At 40.9% G+C, this 20,797-nt stretch overlaps 1 protein-coding gene across 2 annotated transcripts in view; it reads left to right on the top strand.

Moving 5' to 3' along the window:
• The window catches only part of LOC114652426 (E3 ubiquitin-protein ligase TRIM16-like), a 1,019,527-nt gene that overhangs the window by 155,184 nt on the left and 843,546 nt on the right, over positions 1 to 20,797 (top strand). The window contains exon 7 of one of the 2 annotated variants that reach the window (XM_051927894.1): positions 20,186 to 20,675. The exons of the other annotated variant lie outside the window; for it this stretch is intronic. Within the exon in view, the coding sequence (XP_051783854.1) occupies positions 20,186 to 20,282 (97 nt within the window). The 3' untranslated portion in view covers positions 20,283 to 20,675. The remainder of the gene's footprint in view (positions 1 to 20,185; positions 20,676 to 20,797) is intronic. 2 annotated transcript variants of the gene reach the window in all.

Raw genomic sequence — 20,797 nt, forward strand, 5'->3', positions numbered from 1 at the left:
TTGAGATGTTTCTTAGCAAAATTGAGACGAGCCCTAATGTTCTTTTTGCTTAACAGTGGTTTGCGTCTTGGAAATCTGCCATGCAGGCCGTTTTTGCCCAGTCTCTTTCTTATGGTGGAGTTGTGAACACTGACCTTAATTGAGGCAAGTGAGGCCTGCAGTTCTTTAGACGTTGTCCTGGGGTCTTTTGTGACCTCTCGGATGAGTCGTCTCTGCGCTCTTGGGGTAATTTTGGTCGGCCCGGCCACTCCTGGGAAGGTTCACCACTGTTCCATGTTTTTGCCATTTGTGGATAATGGCTCTCACTGTGGTTCGCTGGAGTCCCAAAGCTTTAGAAATGGCTTTATAACCTTTACCAGACTGATAGATCTCAATTACTTCTGTTCTCGTTTGTTCCTGAGTTTCTTTGGATCTTGGCATGATGTCTAGCTTTTGAGGTGCTTTTGGTCTACTTCTCTGTGTCAGGCAGCTCCTATTTAAGTGATTTCTTGATTGAAACAGGTGTGGCAGTAATCAGGCCTGGGGGTGGCTACGGAAATTGAACTCAGGTGTGATACACCACAGTTAGGTTATTTTTTAACAAGGGGGCAATTACTTTTTCACACAGGGCCATGTAGGTTTGGATTTTTTTTCTCCCTAAATAATAAACACCATCATTTAAAAACTGCATTTTGTGTTTACTTGTGTTATATTTGACTAATGGTTAAATGTGTTTGATGATCAGAAACATTTTGTGTGACAAACATGCAAAAGAATAAGAAATCAGGAAGGGGGCAAATAGTTTTTCACACCACTGTACATGTGAATAAAAAACATACAGAGTGAAATACAAACCTCAGCCCTTCTGCAGTTCACACACTACTCCAGAGTTTAAGTTGTCTGATTTTAATGTGGAAATGAATTGTAGAAGATGGCCAGTGAAAGAATCTGAAAATTAAAATGTAAAATTTTTTCCCAGTTAGTCCTGAGCCGTTATAATAAAAGGACTGCAGTGAGCTCACCAAGTCTGCTAGTTGGGATTAAATTCAAGACTCACGTCCCTGGAGACGATCGCTGACCATCATTTATTTAGACAGGTCTTCAAAGCCGTAGTTCCTTTTTACAGATGCTGCTCTGTTTAGCGAGTTTTCTTGTCTTTTTCCTCCAATTGTTGTTCTCTTTCTCCTTTCATATAATTGTGTGATTTATGCAAATTCCTATTACAACCAGCTGTTCAGCCTTCAGGTGTTCTGCCGCTCTTAATTAATCGTCTATTCCTCAAACAGGATATATGGACTATCTTCATACCCACACAAGTAGATCAGACAGACAAGCGGTAAACACAGAACATTTTCTATGCAGCGGAGTTACAATTTAACTATTCGTATTTTATGACAAAGGATAGTAAGGTGGTGCGGTGGTCACTTCTGTTGCCTTCCAGATCACCATTCATGGTCCATAAGGTGTTTACCACTACTGGTATCTCCAGTTCCTCTCCCACATCCTCACATGTCAGGTTGGTTAATTGGCAGTGACTGTAATTTGCCCCATTACGATTTCCATTATGGATTTCTTTGTGACCTGGACACACATTTGACTGGCACACTGTCCAGAGTTGCTTCCTATTTCATGCCCAGTTCTTCCAGGATCCATTTATAAGAATGTTCTCATCGGCAGAACAAGAACTCTTCACACACACTTCTGTGCCTGGACAGACTAAACTTTTACAATCTGATTTATTTAGGATAGACTTCCATTATAAAGATCAGCGCCATCTGATGTACTAAAATAACAACCACAGCAGAATCAGACAACTGGGGTGCAGCCTTCTGTTCAAAGACATTGGGTGGGGTATAACTTGTCACTCAATATGTGCAGTCCAGAAAAGACACAGAAGTGAGAGTCAAGGAAGAACAAGTGACTGAACGAGAGCCCTCCTGCCAGACTGACCTCCATACTGGTTTACGCTTTTCTAGTTTTATTATAGAATTCCAGCACATTATTGAAACATGAAGTCCTCCATCTAAACCCACACTGACTGTTCATTGGCACTTCTCACCTAGATCTGTGTTGCTCAGTCTTTTCCTGATAATTGCTATCATTAATTTGTAACGCATATTAAGATTACATTATTGCCCTTCTAGTTAAAATATAACCCATCCCAACTTCTTCCCACACAAACATTTTACGTGGTATTAAGCCATCTAATCTTCCTAATCTCATATGGACTGGTGTGGCACAGGTAGAAGTCCTGAGGTGACCACTTTGTCAGTTCTGCTCCTCAGCTTTACACTCAACTCTTAAATCTGTACTGCAGAACTGGCAGTCTGTGTCACCTATTTTGATTATTCTGTGACACCTGGACAAGCTTGATGATGACACCTGGATCATCCACTGCTCTGTCAGTCATCCATAGAAGTTTTCTACCTGTGTACTCAGAAGGCAACACAGCATGTGAGACTCTCTATATCTGGAGCAGAACTTCATCTCAATTTCCATAATACCTGAATCCCTGACTATGACTACGTTTAGGGCTCTTCATCCCTGCCTACTGTCTCAAATATATGGGAGTCACACTGCAGCTCTGAAAGGTCCTGAAAACAGCTGAACACCTCCAGCTTTGGGGTTGATGATCCTGGACAGTGTGCACCTCATACCCTACACTTACATCCTTATACCACAAATCTGCTCAACCCTCTATTCTGTCCAATTCCCTCTGTAATGATTTAATATATTCCAGACTATCTGCTAATCCACCTCTTTTGGTATCATCTGCAAACTTAATCAGCTTGTTACTTAAATTCATATCCAAATCATTTATATATAATAAAAATTGCAGTGGCCATAGCACTGATCCCTGCTGGTCTCCACTCTTAACATTGGCCAGTTCTGATGAGGTTCATCACACCATCACCCACTGCTTCCTGTGTCTGAGCCAATTCTGCACCCATCTAGAAACATCTCCCTGAACTGCCACGTCTTTTATTTTGATGCCCAACTTCTCATGTGGCACCTTTCCTGCTTTCTGAAAGTCCAAATAAATATCATCATCTGCTCCACTTTGATCGTAGCCTTTTTTTGCTTCCTCATAGAATTCCAGCATGTTACTAAAACACAACCTCCCTCTTCCGAGTCCATGCTGAGTGTTCTTGCCACGTGCTGCTCAATCTTATCCTTAATTATTCCTTCCATTAATTTTCCTGTGATGCACATTCAGCTTACTGGCCTATCGTTGGTTGGATTTGCCTGGTAACCCTCTTTATATAATGAGATAATATTTGCCATTTTGCAGTCCTTTGTAATTCCCAAGTATGTTCACTGTCTGTGTTTTTTAATTCCCCTTTACTATGCCTGATGCACTTCACCTCCTCTTTGTCTGATCTTTTACTACTCAAATATTGAAAGAATCTCTTAGGGTCATCTTTTGCCTTATCTGCTCTATTCCTCTTTAAATGCCTTTTAGCCCCCCTAATATCCTTCTTACTGGTTGCCCTCATGTTCTCATATGCCTTACAATTCTCTTTGGATTTTTTAGTCTTCTACGCCTTATTCATCTGTTTTTTCCTTTGTAGCTTCTTTAACTCTTTATTAACCCACTGTGGAGTTTTGTAACATACCTAAATTTGGAATTCAGAGGAAATGTATCTGTCCTGCATTACATGTAAAATGTTTTAAAACCTGTTCCACTGCTCCTCGACTGTCTCCATACTTAAAAGCTTATCCCAGTTTATTCTCTTTAGACTTTGCTGCATCTACTCAAAATTTGCCCTAATAAAGTTAAACTTGACAGTTTTAGTCTTTTCACAATTGCACTATATATATTTTATTTACACACAATTACCTCACAACAGACCAGCTTTTCTCCACAATAGCCATTCTTCTTCTTGTTCTTCTCCCATCCTCTCATTCTCCACTCCAGGTTAACATTGTCCTGATCCACACTCAAACACAGGTTGACCAGGAGAGGCTGTTTTTAAAGACCACCCTGTGTAACACTACCAGGGTCCTCACAGGACAGTAGTGCTGTCCACAATCAGCTTGTGCCAATGGCTCCCCATAGGTCCTACAGAGCCGCTTATTAAAGACTGCATATCCCATACAGACCTACAAGTGCCTAAAGAAGATGTTGCTACCCAGAGTACCAGAGGAATACTAGGCAGGGAATACTCCTACCACCCTTCTCCTAATTCAAACTCTCCTCTACAACATCAAAATACTAACAAAACTGTCTTGTGACTTTTATTTTTTAAATAGGTGACTCAATTCAATATTTTTCTCCTATCCAACAGCTTTCTGTGGAAAGAGTGATGTGGGAACACAAGAAGAGCTTCACTGATCTGATTCACTGCATTGAGGAAGCCCACAAGAAATTGACAGAGAGGATCACAGAACAAGAAAAGAGAGAAATGGAGAAGGCTGAAGGAGTCATGAAGCAACTGGAGAAGGAGATTAAGGAGCTGAAGAGGAGAAAAGCTGAGCTGAAGGAACTTTCAGAGACCAAGGACCATCTCCACTTCCTACAGGTGAGAGTGACACTTCACAGGGAGTCTGATCAGACTGGTTTGTGTGTGACCTGAGAAACTTCAAAATGAAGAGATCTGAGGAGTTTTTACAAATGGCAAGAACTGACCACTCAGTGCAATTTCATATTTGCCTAATATTTCCATAGTTTATGCAAAACACTGAAAGTTCCTGCCTTCATGTACAAGACAGGGACGTAAATCTACAGTTGTTTTTTTGAGGAAGAAAATTTATATGAAATATATTCTTGGTATAAGTCATTTTAAATTACATCACCTGGTAAAAGAAGACACCAACTCCTTCATATCTTTACACCCTTCTGTCATGTCGCCTCCTCTTGTCTTTGTCCTTTAACTGATGACATTCACATCCTTCACCATTTCCTCACAGCTCAAACCCCACAGTCTAGTCTGGTCTCTCTTCTTCTTCTCATCTTTCTTTTGTGCTGTTTTGTTATTTCTATAACACACAATATTCCTGATGTGGTCCCACAAGTGTGTTCTACAGGGCAGTTTACAGAACTGTGATGAGCACACAAAAGGCTCCCAAGTCTTTCTGACAAGTCACCCACTTTCTAGTTGCAGACCTTCTACTGTAAAATTATACTGAAGATTGTGTGTGTATATCTTTGGATTTAATTTCATTTACAAATTTCCTTCTTGGGACAAATATACCATCTATCTATGTATCTATTATAAGGGACAGCCAGCAGCTCAACCCAGCCGGGATGCCCCTAGAAGGGAAGGATGGGGGAAGGCAACTACTTTTAGACACTGCCTCCTCCACGACACTACATGGGGACTTCCCTGCAGCATAGCAGTGCCCTGGATTCCCGCAGGGCACCATGGGACTTGGAGTTCAGCTTTACAGACCTGCTGGGTACTGTGGGTGGCACCAGGAGATGCTGCAGGAGGATCTGGGGAGTTTTGCTTTCTTCAGAGCCTTGAAGTACTAGTGAGTCACGAGGACAGACATCCAGAAATACTTCCAGGCTAAAGAAAATTCAAGTTCTTCATTTGGCCTGGAAGTGCTTGCAAGTCACGTGGATGAAAGGAGAGAAGCACTTTCGGGTTGGGCACTATTTAAAGGACTGTAGTGAATCCAGCAAGCAAGTATGCCAGAGTCAGGTGGAGGTGGACAAAGCTTGCTTGGAGGTGTGGAGGAGGTGAGAATTGTAATTATTGTGTCATTTGATTGTGTTATGGTGACTGTTGTGCTTAGAGAGCACTGTGCAAGAAGAAAACAATTAAATACTTCTTGGCTCTTTTACCAGGTGTCCTGAGCATTGGTCTGTTGGGTTTAAAGGGGCAACAGTGACCCCTAGCGTCTACTCTATCTCTCTATCTATCTCTCTATCTATCTCTCTATCTCTCCATTAAAGAGCCCAATGCCTTGTTTTGTCTGCTAAGTCAATTTTGCCCCTGCCTGTCCGTTGCCCCCCTCAGTCCACTTATCTGCAGTCTGATGACTCACCTCTTGGACTTCTGTTGTAAAAGCTTTTTGAAAATCAAGGCCGATGACACTTTTTGGTCCATTATGTGAAACATTCTAAATAACCAATGAATGTATGAGAAGTATTCTCTCTATCTAAACCCAGGATGATAGTCCACCATACTGATGTTTAGTTAAGAGGAGGTCCATCTTATTAATGTTACTTTTTATTTCTCTTTGTTCCATCTTCTCTCCTATTGCAGACTTTCTCACCTTGCTGTGCCCTTCCTGCTGATGGAGACTCGCTCAGCTTTACTGTCACGGCTGAGTTTTCTTCTGATGAACTGCTAAAGGAGCTGTCAGGTCTAAAAAAGAGTCTGGAAAGGATCAGCCAGCAGGACATCCTGACAAGGACTCCACCAGGTACTGTGACTGTTCATGTTTTGTTAAAGTCCATTAGGAGGACCAGAGTGAAAATAAAAGGGACACTAAGTTGCAAGAAGTAGGCCTGCTCTTTTACATTTATCTCTAAGCCTTTACTGTTAAGAATTTTTTCTAATATCCCTTACTGTAACTAGCTGAATGACATCACACTCTTATTTTAAACAGAGTAACTGAATGTTTAATGTAAATATTTGAAAATGTAAATAATATTAGCATAGTAAAACACCAGTTTTTTAAACAGTGTTAATTGTACAGTAGTACGTCTATCTGTTATGATCATGTTGTACGTTTATGAACCTCTGTGCACTGGACATAGATAGATAGATAGATAGATAGATAGATAGATAGATAGATAGATAGATAGATTATTAATCCCAGGGGGAAATTCACATACTCCAGCAGCAAAAAATATTAAATTAAAGGGTAATAAAAAATGCAGGTAAAAAAACAGACAATAACTTGAATAATGTTCAACGTTTACCCCCTCTGGTGGAATTGAAGAGTCGCATAGTTTGGGGGAGGAATGATCGTCTCAGTCTGTCAGTGGAGCAGGACAGTGACAGCAGTCTGTCGCTGAAACTGCTCCTCTGTCTGGAGATGACATTGTTTAATGGATGTAGTGGATTCTCCATAATTGATAGGAGCCTCTTGAGTCATGTCAAACCGTCCAGCTCCATGCGAACAATAGAGCCTGCCTTCCTCACCAGTTTGTCCAGACGTGAGGCATGACATTCCTTACATTCCTCTTTCTTTGTGTTTCTTGTTTGGTAAAAAAAATAAGCAAATTAGAGGAGTGCATTAGAACCCTGACCACTTCAGGACCACCTGAGCACTCCACTGAGTGCACATAACAAGTTCACAGGTGAAACACATTAACAGACTTTACAAATTATAAGCTATATAATGTATACAACTGGGTGTTTAAACAAATCTGTAAGGTAAAGCAGTTCTGCACTGATGAACATAAATGAAACCTAACAATGTCTGTCCATGAACAGAACTGCTGAGCTGTGGCCAACTGACAACACAGGAGAGGAAAACAGAAAGTGAGGTGACGAGGGTTAACAGGTGCGCCCAACTGCACCGGCACTGTTTACTACCTGGAAGAAAGTCTGAGATCCAATGTGGATTGGACTGGGCAGGCTGAACTCAGTCAGTTTCTTATCGTGGAGCTCTGAGATGTTGGTATCTAAAGCAGAGGTCAAGTCCACAGAGAAGACCCTCACATGTGTCTGTGGCTCATCAAAATGTTAGTAAATAAAACTCACTGCATCATCCACACACCGGTGGGCTCTGTGTGCAGACTTGATCTGCATGTTTTGTTGCTTTATTTAACTGGCATTACATTTATAATTCGTGTTTAAGAATTTAACATTATAAAATTACATCTTAAATAGGAATGTCAGCATTAATGTGTTAACACTTGAGCTTAATTTAAAAGCCTTGATCCATGAAAGTAACACAAATTTATCGTGAGATTCTAGAATGTACCATCTCATTCCTTCTCTGGTCACTCCTTTATCATCTGAACTGCACTGATCTGCTCTGCTGCTCTCATCTCATCTCATGCAGTCTGCTGCAATGTCCTGAACTGAACTTTACCTTATATGCTATATACAAATGTTTTATCCCATACAAATCGCAGTCAGGAGAATTTCTTTATTATTATGTTATTTATTTCGTAAAATATAAACAAAATATTAATAAATACAAAAATCAAAAAAACTATTGGATTGCAATCTGACTGTAGAATTAGGATGTTGTGACTCGGGTGGTTTATTATTTCATTTCAAAATCATTGTTTGATGCTCCTGTTCGATGTTGCATTGTGCAGCTTCCTTTTTTCTTTTTCATATTGTGCACAAAAAGAGATCTACTGTGGAATTTGAAAATGTGAACAAACTTGTGTGCCTTAGCAACTGGTTAACAATAATAATAATAATAATAATACATTTTATTTATACAAGGCGCCTTTCAGAGAACTCAAGGACACCGAACAAACAAACAATAAATAAATAAATAAATAACTTAAAACATCAGAAAATCAAAATTAAAACCAAACAAAACCACTATAATCAGGAGGAAAAAGAAAAAGCCATTTTAAACAGAAGCGTTTTAAGTTTACATTTGAAGGATAAATATGATTTGATATTTTGGAGATCCGCAGGTAATGAATTCCAGAGCTTGGCAGCAGAACTGCTGAAAGCTCTGCTCCCCATGGTGGTTAGATGGGCGGGAGGGACGGTCAGATGGGTGGAGGAAGAGGATGTAAGGTTACGGGATGGAATGGCAACATGAAGAAAGTCAGACACATATGGAGGGGCGAGGTTATGGATGGCCTTAAATGTTAACAGCAGAATCTTAAAATCAATACGAAACTTGATTGGGAGCCAATGAAGCTGCTGCAAGACCGGAGTAATATGGTGAATAGATGGGGTTCGAGTGATGATACGTGCTGCAGAATTCTGGACTAACTGAAGCTTATGAAGAGATTTATTAGGGACACCAAAGAGAAGTGAATTGCAATAGTCCAGGCGAGAAGTGACAAGACTCTGAACAAGAATGGCAGTGGTATGAGGAGTGAGGGAGGGGCGGATGCGATTAATATTACGTAGGTGGAAGTAAGCAGACCGGGTGATGTTATTAATGTGACATTGGAAAGATAGAGTACTGTCGAGGATGACACCCAGACTCTTGACCTGAGATGATGGGGAAATAACAGAGTTATCAATAATAAGAGAAAGATTATTGGTTTTGGGTAATGATGATTTTGAACCAATGAGGAGAACCTCAGTTTTGTCACTGTTTAATTTAAGAAAATTCAAAGAAAACCAGGATTTAATTTCAGCAATGTAGTCAATAAGCGAGGGTGGTGGAAAAGAGGAGGTGGGTTTACCAGCAAGGTAGAGCTGGGTGTCTTCAGCATAACAGTGAAAATTAATGTTATATTTGCGAAAAATATTGCCAAGGGAAGAAGGTAAATAATTAAAAAGAAGAGGCCCCAGGACAGAGCCCTGGGCACACCAGAAGTAACAGCGGTGGGTTGGGATGTGAAGGTTTTAAGCTGTATGAACTGAGTGCGGCCGGAGAGGTAGGATCTAAACCAATCAAGTGGAGTGTGAGTAATGCCAATCAAAGATAATCTATTAAGGAGAGTGGTATGACAAATAGTATCAAAGGCCGCACTCAGATCAAGGAGGATGAGAATAGTGATTAGACCAGAATCAGCAGCCATAAGGAGGTCATTGGTAATTTTAACAAGTGCCGTTTCTGTACTATGAAGAGGGCGAAAACCAGACTGGAACTTTTCATACAGATTATTGTGAGATAAGTGGGTGTGAAGTTGGATAGCTACTATTTTTTCAAGAATTTTGGAGATAAAGGGCAAGTTAGAAATGGGGAGAAAAATATTGAAATTAGTAGGATCAGCGCCAGGTTTTTTTTTAGTATTGGGGTTATAGCAGCAGTTTTGAAAGATAAGGGGAATAATACCAGTAGTAAGAGAAGAGTGAATGATGGTTGAAATGAGAGGGACTAGAGAGGGGAGGCAGGCTTTAACCAGAACTGTAGGCAGGGGGTCCAGCTGACAAGTAGATGACTTGGATTTGCAGATGAGATCTGAGATTTCAGAGGAAGTGGGAAGCTGGAAAGAAGAGAAAAAGTGAATAGACGAGTGTAGTTCGGAAGGAATACAGAGAGGATCTGGACCAAGGTGCTGATGTATCTTTTGGATTTTCTCATTGAAAAAAGACATAAGAGAATTACAGAAAGCAGTTGAGTAAAGGTGAGATGGTAAAGAGTCTGGAGGCTGTGTAACATTATTAAGTAAAGAAAACAAAGACTTGGTGTTACCTGTATTACGAGTAATTAACTGAGTGTAATAATTAGATTTGGTTTGGGCTATACAATCCTTGTAATAGAGAAGATGGTTTTTATACATCTCTTTGTGGACAAAGAGTCCGGATTTTTTAAACAACATTTCAAGTTGCCTGCCCTTAGCTTTCAGAAGCCGAAGTTCAGGCATAAATGATAAATTAGACTGGACTGCCAATACTGATGCGCTGTGCAAGAAAGGACAAAGCCGGTTATACTTCCTTAGAAGGCTGGCTTCCTTCAACATCTGCAATAAGATGCTGCAGATGTTCTATCAAACAGTTGTGGCGAGCGCCCTCTTCTACGCAGTGGTGTGCTGGGGAGGCAGCATTAAGAGGAAAGACGCCTCACGCCTGGACAAACTGGTGAGGAAGGCAGGCTCTATTGTTGGCATGGAGCTGGACAGTTTAACATCTGTGGCAGAGCGAAGGGCGCTCAGCAGGCTCCTATCAATTATGGAGAATCCACTGCATCCACTAAATAATGTCATCTCCAGACAGAAGAGCAGCTTCAGCGACAGACTGCTGTCACTGTCCTGCTCCACAGACAGATTGAGGAGATCGTTCCTCCCCCAAACTATGCGACTCTTTAATTCCACCAGGGGGGGTAAACGTTAATATTTAACATTATACATAGTTATTGTGTTTTTTTTTTTTCACCTGTATTATTATCATTCTTTAATTTAATATTATTTATTGTATCAGTCTGCTGCTGCTGAAGAATGTGAATTTCCCATTGGGATTAATAAAGTATCTATCTATCTATCTAAACCAAGGGGCAGAAAAAGAAAAAGAAACAGATCGTGTTTTTAGCGGAGCCAGAGAATTAAGAATACCATTGAGACAAGTGTTATAATATGAGACCAGTTCTATGGGAGTGGATAAATTATAAAAGTCCATTTGGGAATCAATTCTAGAAGACAGCAAATTCAAGTTAATATTCTTAATGTCACGAAAGGCTATGAGACGTGGGAGCTTAGGAATAGAAAAGGTAAGTTTGGCATTGAATGAAAGGAGAAAATGATTGGTTATAGTGAGTTCATCTGCTGTAAGATCAAAAGGAACAACACCAGAGCAGCAGATCAGGTCCAAGATATGTCCTTTACAATGGGTAGGAACATCAGTGTGCTGCTGGTATCCAAAACTCTCCAGGCAAGATAAAAAGTCTCTAGTGAGAGGGATATTGATATTGTCCAGATATATATTAAAATCCCCCAGCAGAATTATATTTGGAGTAATTACAGATAACAATGTAATAATAATATAATAATGTAACATTGTTACATTATTTAACAAGGTTAAATAATGATGACAGTGGCCTTGAGCAATGTAATACAGACATGTCCAAAATACTGTTGGTTGTTTGCCATAATTTTAATAATGAATAGAATTTCTGATATACTGGAAATAATTCTCGGAGGATATCATAATACTGACATTATTATATTTATACCTGATCTGATGATGTGGTTCATAGGATATAATAGTAAACCAGAATCACTTTAGATTAAGTGTCCATAATTATGTTGTACGTACCATTGAATTTACCTGTATAATTACAGAGTAACTAGGTGTTATTAATTTCTACTTACTGTGTAATACAGTGTAACATTGTAATTAAGTACTAAATTGTAATTGTTTTTCCACAGTTTTTCTAAGGGGGTATGCACATAAATTGTGGAATAGCAATTACTGTTAATTGCTTCACCACAGCATTACACAGTAAGCAGGAGGTAATAACACCTAGTTACTCTGTAATTATACAGGTGATTCCATGGTAAAATACAATGTAATTATGGACACCTAATCTAAAGTGATACCAATAAACCTTGTGAAATATGCACCGTAATATGAGATTAATCACAATTAATTTTGTAAATAAAGTTTGATTAAACACAATTAAAAATATTAATCTACTGACAGCCCTAATCTTAACATTTTCCATTCTTCTCTTTTCTTTTTATTTTCAGGTCCTGAAGCTCCAATCTTCACCCTACAGCCTCCTGAACCTCAGAGCAGAAAGGAGTTTTTACAATGTGAGTCTGTCAATTCATTGCATTTGTTATCATTTCACTGTTAATATCTCCGGCCAGGCTTATGATATGAAAGTGTAGCCAGCAGAAAGTATTATGTGAGTGTGGTGTGACTGATAAGCTGAAAGTGACGTGGGGTCCTGTGACTGGTGCATTATGGGATTTTGAGATTCAAGACAGGGAATCACCAAAGCAGTCTGTTAGACTTGAGTCTCTGTACTGTCAAGTGGACTCATGGGAAATGAAAAAGAAATCCTGCCAACTATGCCATATCGTCCTCTACTTTGTCCTTTTTCTGTTGTCTTATTTTTCTTCTTTGCACTTCCTGCTGTTTCCTCTTTCTGTATTCCTGTGTCACCTTTCCGATGCTTTTCTACTTCAGTCATTCCCTTATATTGTATATAATAATAATAATCCATGGCATTAAATGAAAGCAGCTTAGTGTGCGTCACATAAAAACACAATGTCCACCACCATTAAGATATACATAAACAGTATATGGATATACGAATGCATTGACAAGCAATGGATTAAAAAAAAATCAAGAGTGGTCTCCCATAGACTTTCTCATATACTCTGATATGGGAATGGATATTTGAAGAAGAAACCACAAGACAATAATTGTATTTTTATATTATGTACAATAAAATACCATCAACAACAAATCAAATCAAATTAATAATATATTGAGCAGTTGTTATAAAAGTAATGTTCAATAAATAGGACTCTGTGCTGCATGAATAAAAAAAATTGAGTATTTGTTTAGTAAAGTACACTTCCAGTTGATGGATTTTTCCCATTTCATCTATCGATCTCGTTGCATTTTTGAGATATCGTGTTTACACACACACAGCCTTAATTCTAAAAAATATTATTTTTAGACTCAGGAAGGTCTAAAATCTCAAGGTTGAATTTTTTCATAATTACTGTACTTTTTCTATACTTTGTATAAGAGAAAATAAAAAAGAATCAAATTTATATGAAACAAGTTAAAGCTGACAAAGTATTCAACATCCTCTATTTGTTTCTCCATAGAGAAGAAACTGTATTAATTTATTCATGACTTAATACATTGTAGGAATTAAATCAAATGAAGATGGCATTAAAAATTTTGTGGAAGCCATTAGATGTTAAAAGACAGCATTGAATATGCATCAGTCCACTATGAGAATCACAGGGGTCTTCAGTCACTCAGCCCTCACAAAGCTTTGCTGAGTCATTGTGTGCATCACACTGGACATGGATCCATATTACTAACCGAGAATGCTAAACCGGATGGACGCAGGGACATCCGGCCATGGGCCGTAGCAGCAAAAAGACGTACAGCGCAGGCGCAAGAAAGGGGCCGCGAGAGGCGGACAAGACCACAGAAAAAAGGAGTGAGCAAAGAAAAAAGAGGACAAAGAAATGAGATGCCGCAAGCACAGAAAAAAGGAAAAGGCAAAGAAAAAAGTAGTCAAAGGCAGGCACCGCACGAAACCCATTGCACACGAAACTAGCACACAAAAAAAAGAAGACGCTCGCGCACAACAGCAAGGCCCCCCCCCCCCCCCCACAGGCACCGGATGGGATACACACCAAGAGGGGGATTTAACAAGCCCCTGGAACACAAAAAAAAAGAACACAAAAGCACCCCACCCACCCTACAAGCAACGGACGGGACACACACAAAGAGGGGGATTCAACAAGCCCCTGGAACACAAAACGAAAGAAGACGCTCGCGCAACAACAATCCTCACCCACACCCCCCCCCCCATCAATAAGAAGTGACACCCAAAGCCACATATCTAAAGGAAACGTCCATATTAAACTACGTCATCTCAAAACCTTCACACTAGGCAGCATAGGTGGATCTCCTTACAATAAAGGCACTATTAACCGTTCAACTGGAGAAAAGGCTCCATATTAACAGTGAGTGCGATCCTCCTTATTACTTATCCATATTTCGCACACTGAGGAACAAACAAGTCATGCATACACGGTCACGGGTACAAAACGATTCGGATCGGATAACGGGACCAAACACACAAACACGAATGAAACCAAAAAAATACACGGCGGCGCATACAACGCGCTTCGGAAAATATGTGAGAAAAAATGTCTCGGATCAAAAAACGCAAAGCTCAAGTAACCCCGTTACAGAGACGTGCCCAAATGGACAGACACATTGAACGTAGACGCATACAGCGCGCGTCTCAAAGTGCTGCATCGAAACAAGCACGATTTCAAAAGAGCTTGCGTCTCAGACATACAAAAAAGGGAGCAAAGCAACGCGCATATGACCGGCCAGAAAACAAGCAAGCAGGACTCCAAAAGCAGAAAGCTCAACTGACCGACATACAAAAACAGACAAGGCACGATACAAACAATGCACGACGTAGAGTGAAACAGACTTTGCGCAAAGCGGAGGCGGATCAATTAAAAATCAAAAATAGCGCGTCACAAATAATGGACATGCAACAACACGGCACTCAAACGCCACAAGCAAAACATGCCCGTCGCAGACATCAACGCCAGACGTCTGCTAACGCTTACGCCAGTTGGCTGACAACGCTTTCAATAATGAGTCCACTATTGAGGAAAATCATTGGGATTAATGAATGTCATTTGCAATCATTGTCATTCACTTAACTTCACAGAAGAAACAACTGGCAATACAAATAATGAATTTACACGTTGTTGTCAAAAGGTCAGATTAGACTGACTCCTTTACATTCATATCCTGAATATCTACAGAAGCTTCTAACTAACGATGTGCCTGAAAGTAAAAACTTTAGGAACTGCATTAGATCCTACAATAGTTCATTTTGCTTTTGCATCTACCGGAGTACATATCAGGCACCAAAAGGCAATGGCCCATACTGCTTTTGCATATGTGGTTAGGTAGAATGCCCAAAGGGGACTGGGCGGTCTCGTGGCCTGGAAACCCCTACAGATTTTATTTTTTTCTCCAGCCTTCTGGAGTTTTTTTTTTGTTTTTTCTGTCCACCCTGGCCATCGGACCTTACTCCTTTTTATGTTAACTAAGGTTGTCTTTTTTTAATTTCTTATTTGTCTTTTATTCTTCTTTTCTTCATTATGTAAAGCACTTTGAGCTATTTTTTGTATGAAAATGTGCTATATAAATAAATGTTGTTGTTGTTGTTGTTGTGGTTAACACAACGCACTATATTATGTCCAAAAAATATTAATGTTAATCACATTAATAACCAGGTCATTTCATTACTTCCTGGAGAGACACGGCTCTTTCTAAGCTCTGACAAAGTTGACTCTGATGACGACAATGAACATCTGAATTTCCCCTTAGAATATTTGAACACTATTAACCCGGACGGATGACCACAACACAACCTTACCCTTAAAAACGGAACAATAATCATGCTATTAAGAAACCTTAACACTAAACAGGGTTTATGCAATGGCACACGGTTAGTCGTCAACACCATAACACACGATGTTATTCAAGCAACAGTTCTTTCAGATTCACATGCTAACAATACTGTTCTCATTCCTAGAATTGACCTTACGAGTTCTGACCTAGAATTACCTTTTACATTGAAACACCGACAGTTCCCCATTAAACCTGCATTTGACATGACCATCAACAAATCACAAGGACAAACCATGGACAAGGTTGACATCTACCTCTCTGAACCCGTTTTTGGACATGGACAACTTTATGTTGCCTTCTCATGTGTTCGACGTTCATCTCACATTAAAGTTAAAGTTAAAAATGATCCATGCCAAAGACAAGACACCATCTTTACTACTAATGTTGTATACAGAGAAATATTCCAATAAAACATTACTCTATGCCAAACACTCTATTTTGTATTTATATAGGCATCATCCAAACCTGCACACTATTCTATATCTAATTCATACATCTCACTCTTTGTCATGCCCCAACACCAGGGGTTGGCGAGCGAAGCGAGCAGGGGGCGGAGCCCCCTAGTAAGAGAAGAGGAGGAAAGGAAGAAGGTCACAGCCCAGGATGGTCAAGGTAAAGGGTACAGTGCCATCTCCACAGAGCTTCATGTTCCTGTGGCCTCAGTAACTAACATCAAGAAGTTTAAGGTCCATTGGACTGTAGCCAAACACACTGAATGCTGCTGCAAATGGAAAATGGACCCCAAGTGAACAGAAAGACCGCTTCAGTGGTGTAGAAAGAACCAAGGCAAACATCAGGACAGATTCAAGCTGACCACCAAGATCAAAGTACAGCAGCTTCAAGAAGCCCCATTAATCACTTACTGAATGAAAGTGGGCTTTATGGTCAAAGACCTCACTTCTTAGAGACAGACCAAAACATACAATCAATAACTGACTGGAATTTTCAAAAAAACATATTGATAAGCCACAGAGCTGGAGAGATTCCTTTGGACTGATGAAACTTAAACGAGAGTTTTACAGTAAGTCACAGCAGCTCTGTGTCCACCGAAAACAAAACAAGTGTGCAAAGAAAAAACATGAAACATGGAGGAGGCTCATTAATGTTAGGGGGCTGCTGTGCTGAATATGTGTAGTGCACAATAAAATGAGAAGATCATCAAGATATTGTGGAGCAAACATCACAAAGCTCTGTCTGAAGTGCATCATGGATCCTCCAGAACTTACAAGTAAGACCACCCAAATATGGTGGAAATCACATTGGAATCTGCTGAAGTGGTCCGCTATGCAACCTAAAAGGAATCCAAGTCAACATCCATGGGAAGAGCTAGAAGTTACATGTGGGAGAAGAAGTCCATCAAAACTCAAGAAGAGTGGACCGAGTGGGCAGTGAGAGGAGTAGAGGTCTCATCCAGAAGTTGGCAGATTACATCACTGGTTTGGAGAGCAGTCTTGGAAACTCCCCCATTACAGTGATGGTGACTTTAATAACACAAACCTCACCATCGACTTTCCCAGATACAAACAGCTTGTTAAATGGCCCACCAAGGACAGGAAGACTTTGAATGACTGCTACTGCGACATGAAGGACGCCTACTGGGCTTTACCTCGCACGCCTCTGGTTAATTCTGACCACATGCTACAGTTACTAACCACTTATAAACAAAGGCTAAAACCAGTTAAACCAGTAAAGAAATTGATTAGTTCATGGACTGATGAGTCAGGTGAAGCATTACAAGACTGTCTGGACTGGACAGATTGGAACGTTTTTAAACATTCATGAGCTGACTGACACGGTGACATCTTATATCAGCTTCTGTGAAGAGGTTTACATTCCCAGCAAATCTATTGTGATTTATAACAATGGAAAGCCGTGGCTCACCAAAGATCTAAGGAATCTCCGTAAATTGAAAGAAAAAGCCCCTAAAACTGGTTATAAGGACACCTAGAGACTGACCAGGAATCGGCTAAACAACGCAGTCAGATATGCTGAATGGAAACAAAGAAATAAACTGGAGCTTCAGTGTGGAGCAGACAGTTGCTTCTCTGTGTGGAGAAGCCTTCAGTATGTTACTAATTCCTAAAAGTCATCTCCCAATGCTCACTCAGACTCCTCATCCCTCAAGTTCTGTGGCAGATCTGACCAACAAGCTGCTGAGTTCTTTCATCCTCTCGGCTCCTTCAGCTCTGGGGTGGTTTTATCAGCAGCCACTTCTTCACAAAGCCTCTCCCCTCTTCTCCCTTTTCTATGAAGGAATACGACTACGTCAGGAAATTAATCACAAGATAGAAGTGTAAGAAGTCAGCTGGCCCTGACTCTGTCTCACCTGACACAATCAAACCTGTGCAGGCAGCTCGCTCCTCTCTTCACAGACATCTTTAATTAGTCTCTCACTCTGATTTCGTCACTCGAACTGATTGCTTTAAATCTTCTGTTGCTGTTCCTAAAAGTGATTAGATAAGCTGCCTCACTGATCACAGGCCTATTGCTCTTACGTCAGTTTTAATGTAAATATTTGAACAGATTCTTCTATGCCATCTGAAGTCTGTCACTGCTACTGATCTCGACCCTCTTCAGTTTGCATATCGAGCACACAGATCTGTGGACAACACCATCAACATGGGCCTTCACTCTGTGTGGAGCACCAGGACTGTAAAGGAACTTCTGCCAGAATCCTGTTTGTAGACGTCAGCTCAGCTTTTAACGCCATTGGGCCTGCGCTGTTGATAAGCAAACTTCTACAGTCTGAGTCCTTCAATCTGTGAATGGATTTACAGTTTTATGATAAACGTGAAACAATATGTTTGAGTGGACTCCCACCTCTCAGACTGTCTCTGTATCAGCACAGGTGCCCCACAAGGCCGTTGACGGCCCCCCTACTTTACTTCTTGCACCCCAATGACTGCAGGTCCACTGATCTTCAGTTAAATCATTAAGATTACTGATGACACCACCATTATTGGTCTAATTACTAACGGCAATGGGACACCTTCTAGAAAAGAGGGGTCTTGTCTTGTGTCTTGGTGAGCTTCAACACCCTGCTGCTCAAGACCCCCGAGACAGTGGAAATGGCCATTGACTTTCACAAACAGAAGTCACAGCCTCTGACACTAGAAATGAATGATTCAGCAGTCAATATGGTGGACTCCTTCAAAGTTCTGAGTACAACAATCACAAACACTCTCAGCTGGTACATGAACACCACCACATCACTAAGAAGGCACAGCGGCGATTGGACTTCTTAACACCAGATAAAGAAATTAAATATTTCACAGCCAATCATCGTTCAGTTTTACAAAGCCGTTATATAAAGTGCGTTCACATTCTCCATTGGTGTCTGGTTTGGCTCACCAACGTCACACGCCAAAAATAAATGACAGCGTGTGGTGAGGTCTGCTGTGCTCTTCATCTGTGCAAACCTGTAGACATCTCGTGTCACTAACCGTGTCATAAGGACCACCACAGACTCATCTCAGCAGCTCATCACTTCTTCACACAAACTCCCAAACGCTTCAATCAATTCAAACTCAAACTAACAGACACCTCCAGAGTTTCTTAGCCAGAGCGACAGCCTCTCCCAGCAGTGACTTAGACACCTTCTGTGTGTGTTCATGTGTTCTGTCAGAGACTGTGTGTGTACACAGTGTGAGGACATGTGTGTGTGACACGGGAATACACACTACACACACTGTCACCGGCACATCACTATCTGCACATCTTCTTTATAATTGGATTATTCCACAACTTGGTGTGAAGTTTGTCTTTTTAACTTCAGCTCTTTCTGTTATTTGTCTGTGATGTTGTGTTCCGTTATAAGGAGCTCCAAATCTACCAAGTCAGATTCCTGCACGTGAAGTACTGGAGAATAAAAGGGATTCGGATTTATTGTGATTCCAGAATTTTATTTTAAATCCCCACAGATTCTGTCCAATCAGATGAGCTCTTTACTATTAGAGTCTCATCAGTGCAGCTCCTGATTGGTTCTTGTTAATTGTCTGTGTTATGCTCCGCCCCCAGTCCTGTACACACTCCCAGATTTCCTCACTCGTTTTCTTTTCTCCCCTTTCAGACTTCTGTCCCCTCACACTGGACATCAACACGGCACACAGAGACCTCTGCCTGTCTGAACGGAACAAGAAGGTGATATCTGAGGGGACAAAAGCCCAATATCCTGAACATCCTGACAGATTTGACTACTGGTGCCAAGTTCTGTGTAGAGAGGCTCTGACTGGGACTCGCTGTTACTGGGAGGTGGTGGGCAGTGGACTCTTCATTAAGATTGGAGTCGCATATAAAGGACTGGGCAGGAAAGGAGGGGGCGATGAGTGCGGCCTTGGATACAACGACAAGTCCTGGTGTTTGTGGAGTTCTGATTCCCAATACTCTGTGTGTCACAATAACAAGCCGACTGTAATCAGCGCCCCCTACATCCCCAGAATAGGTGTGTATCTGGACTGGCCTGCTGGCTGTCTGTCATTTTATAGCGTCTCACACACAATGACCCTCCTGCACAGGTTCAACACCTCCTTCACTGAGCCCCTCTATCCAGGGTTTAGTGTTGGTCTTCATTCCAGTTTAACAATCAGCCATCTGTCACCATGTGACCACTGACCACTACCCTCTACCTGTCACTTGATGTCCCCACAAGCTCAGGTCCTCTTTGAGTTTGTAGTTTAGGGTGAAATTAATTTTACAGGATATGTGGGTTGGAGGGGGCAGCACCTCTGTGATTGAATTTGTGGATGAGAATGTGGGGCGAGTGCGACTGTCAGGGTCTCCATTATTATTGGGTTTGAGTAGCCAATCAGGTGTGTGTGTCATAGTGAGGAGCGGAGACACCTCAGACCTACAAATACCAGTCTGACCAGCAGGGGTCACTGTTGATTCACAGCCACATGTCCTTCAGGCTGACACCCCAACAACTACTGAGGCCCCAAGTGTCATTGAATGTCACCTGTTAAGTAGGACAGGCATGTGGTCCTGCTGGATCAGCACAACTGAAAGGTGCTATACAGACTCAGTATGGAGAGCTCTTGAATAGTGACTATATGTAGGAGCAGAGAGTGACAGATGGGACTGGAGTGTTGTCCACTCACCAGACATTTTGTGACCCTCCATTGGTCACT

The sequence above is a fragment of the Erpetoichthys calabaricus genome, chromosome 5 (genome assembly GCF_900747795.2).
Source record: "Erpetoichthys calabaricus chromosome 5, fErpCal1.3, whole genome shotgun sequence".
Classification (NCBI taxonomy): domain Eukaryota; kingdom Metazoa; phylum Chordata; class Cladistia; order Polypteriformes; family Polypteridae; genus Erpetoichthys; species Erpetoichthys calabaricus.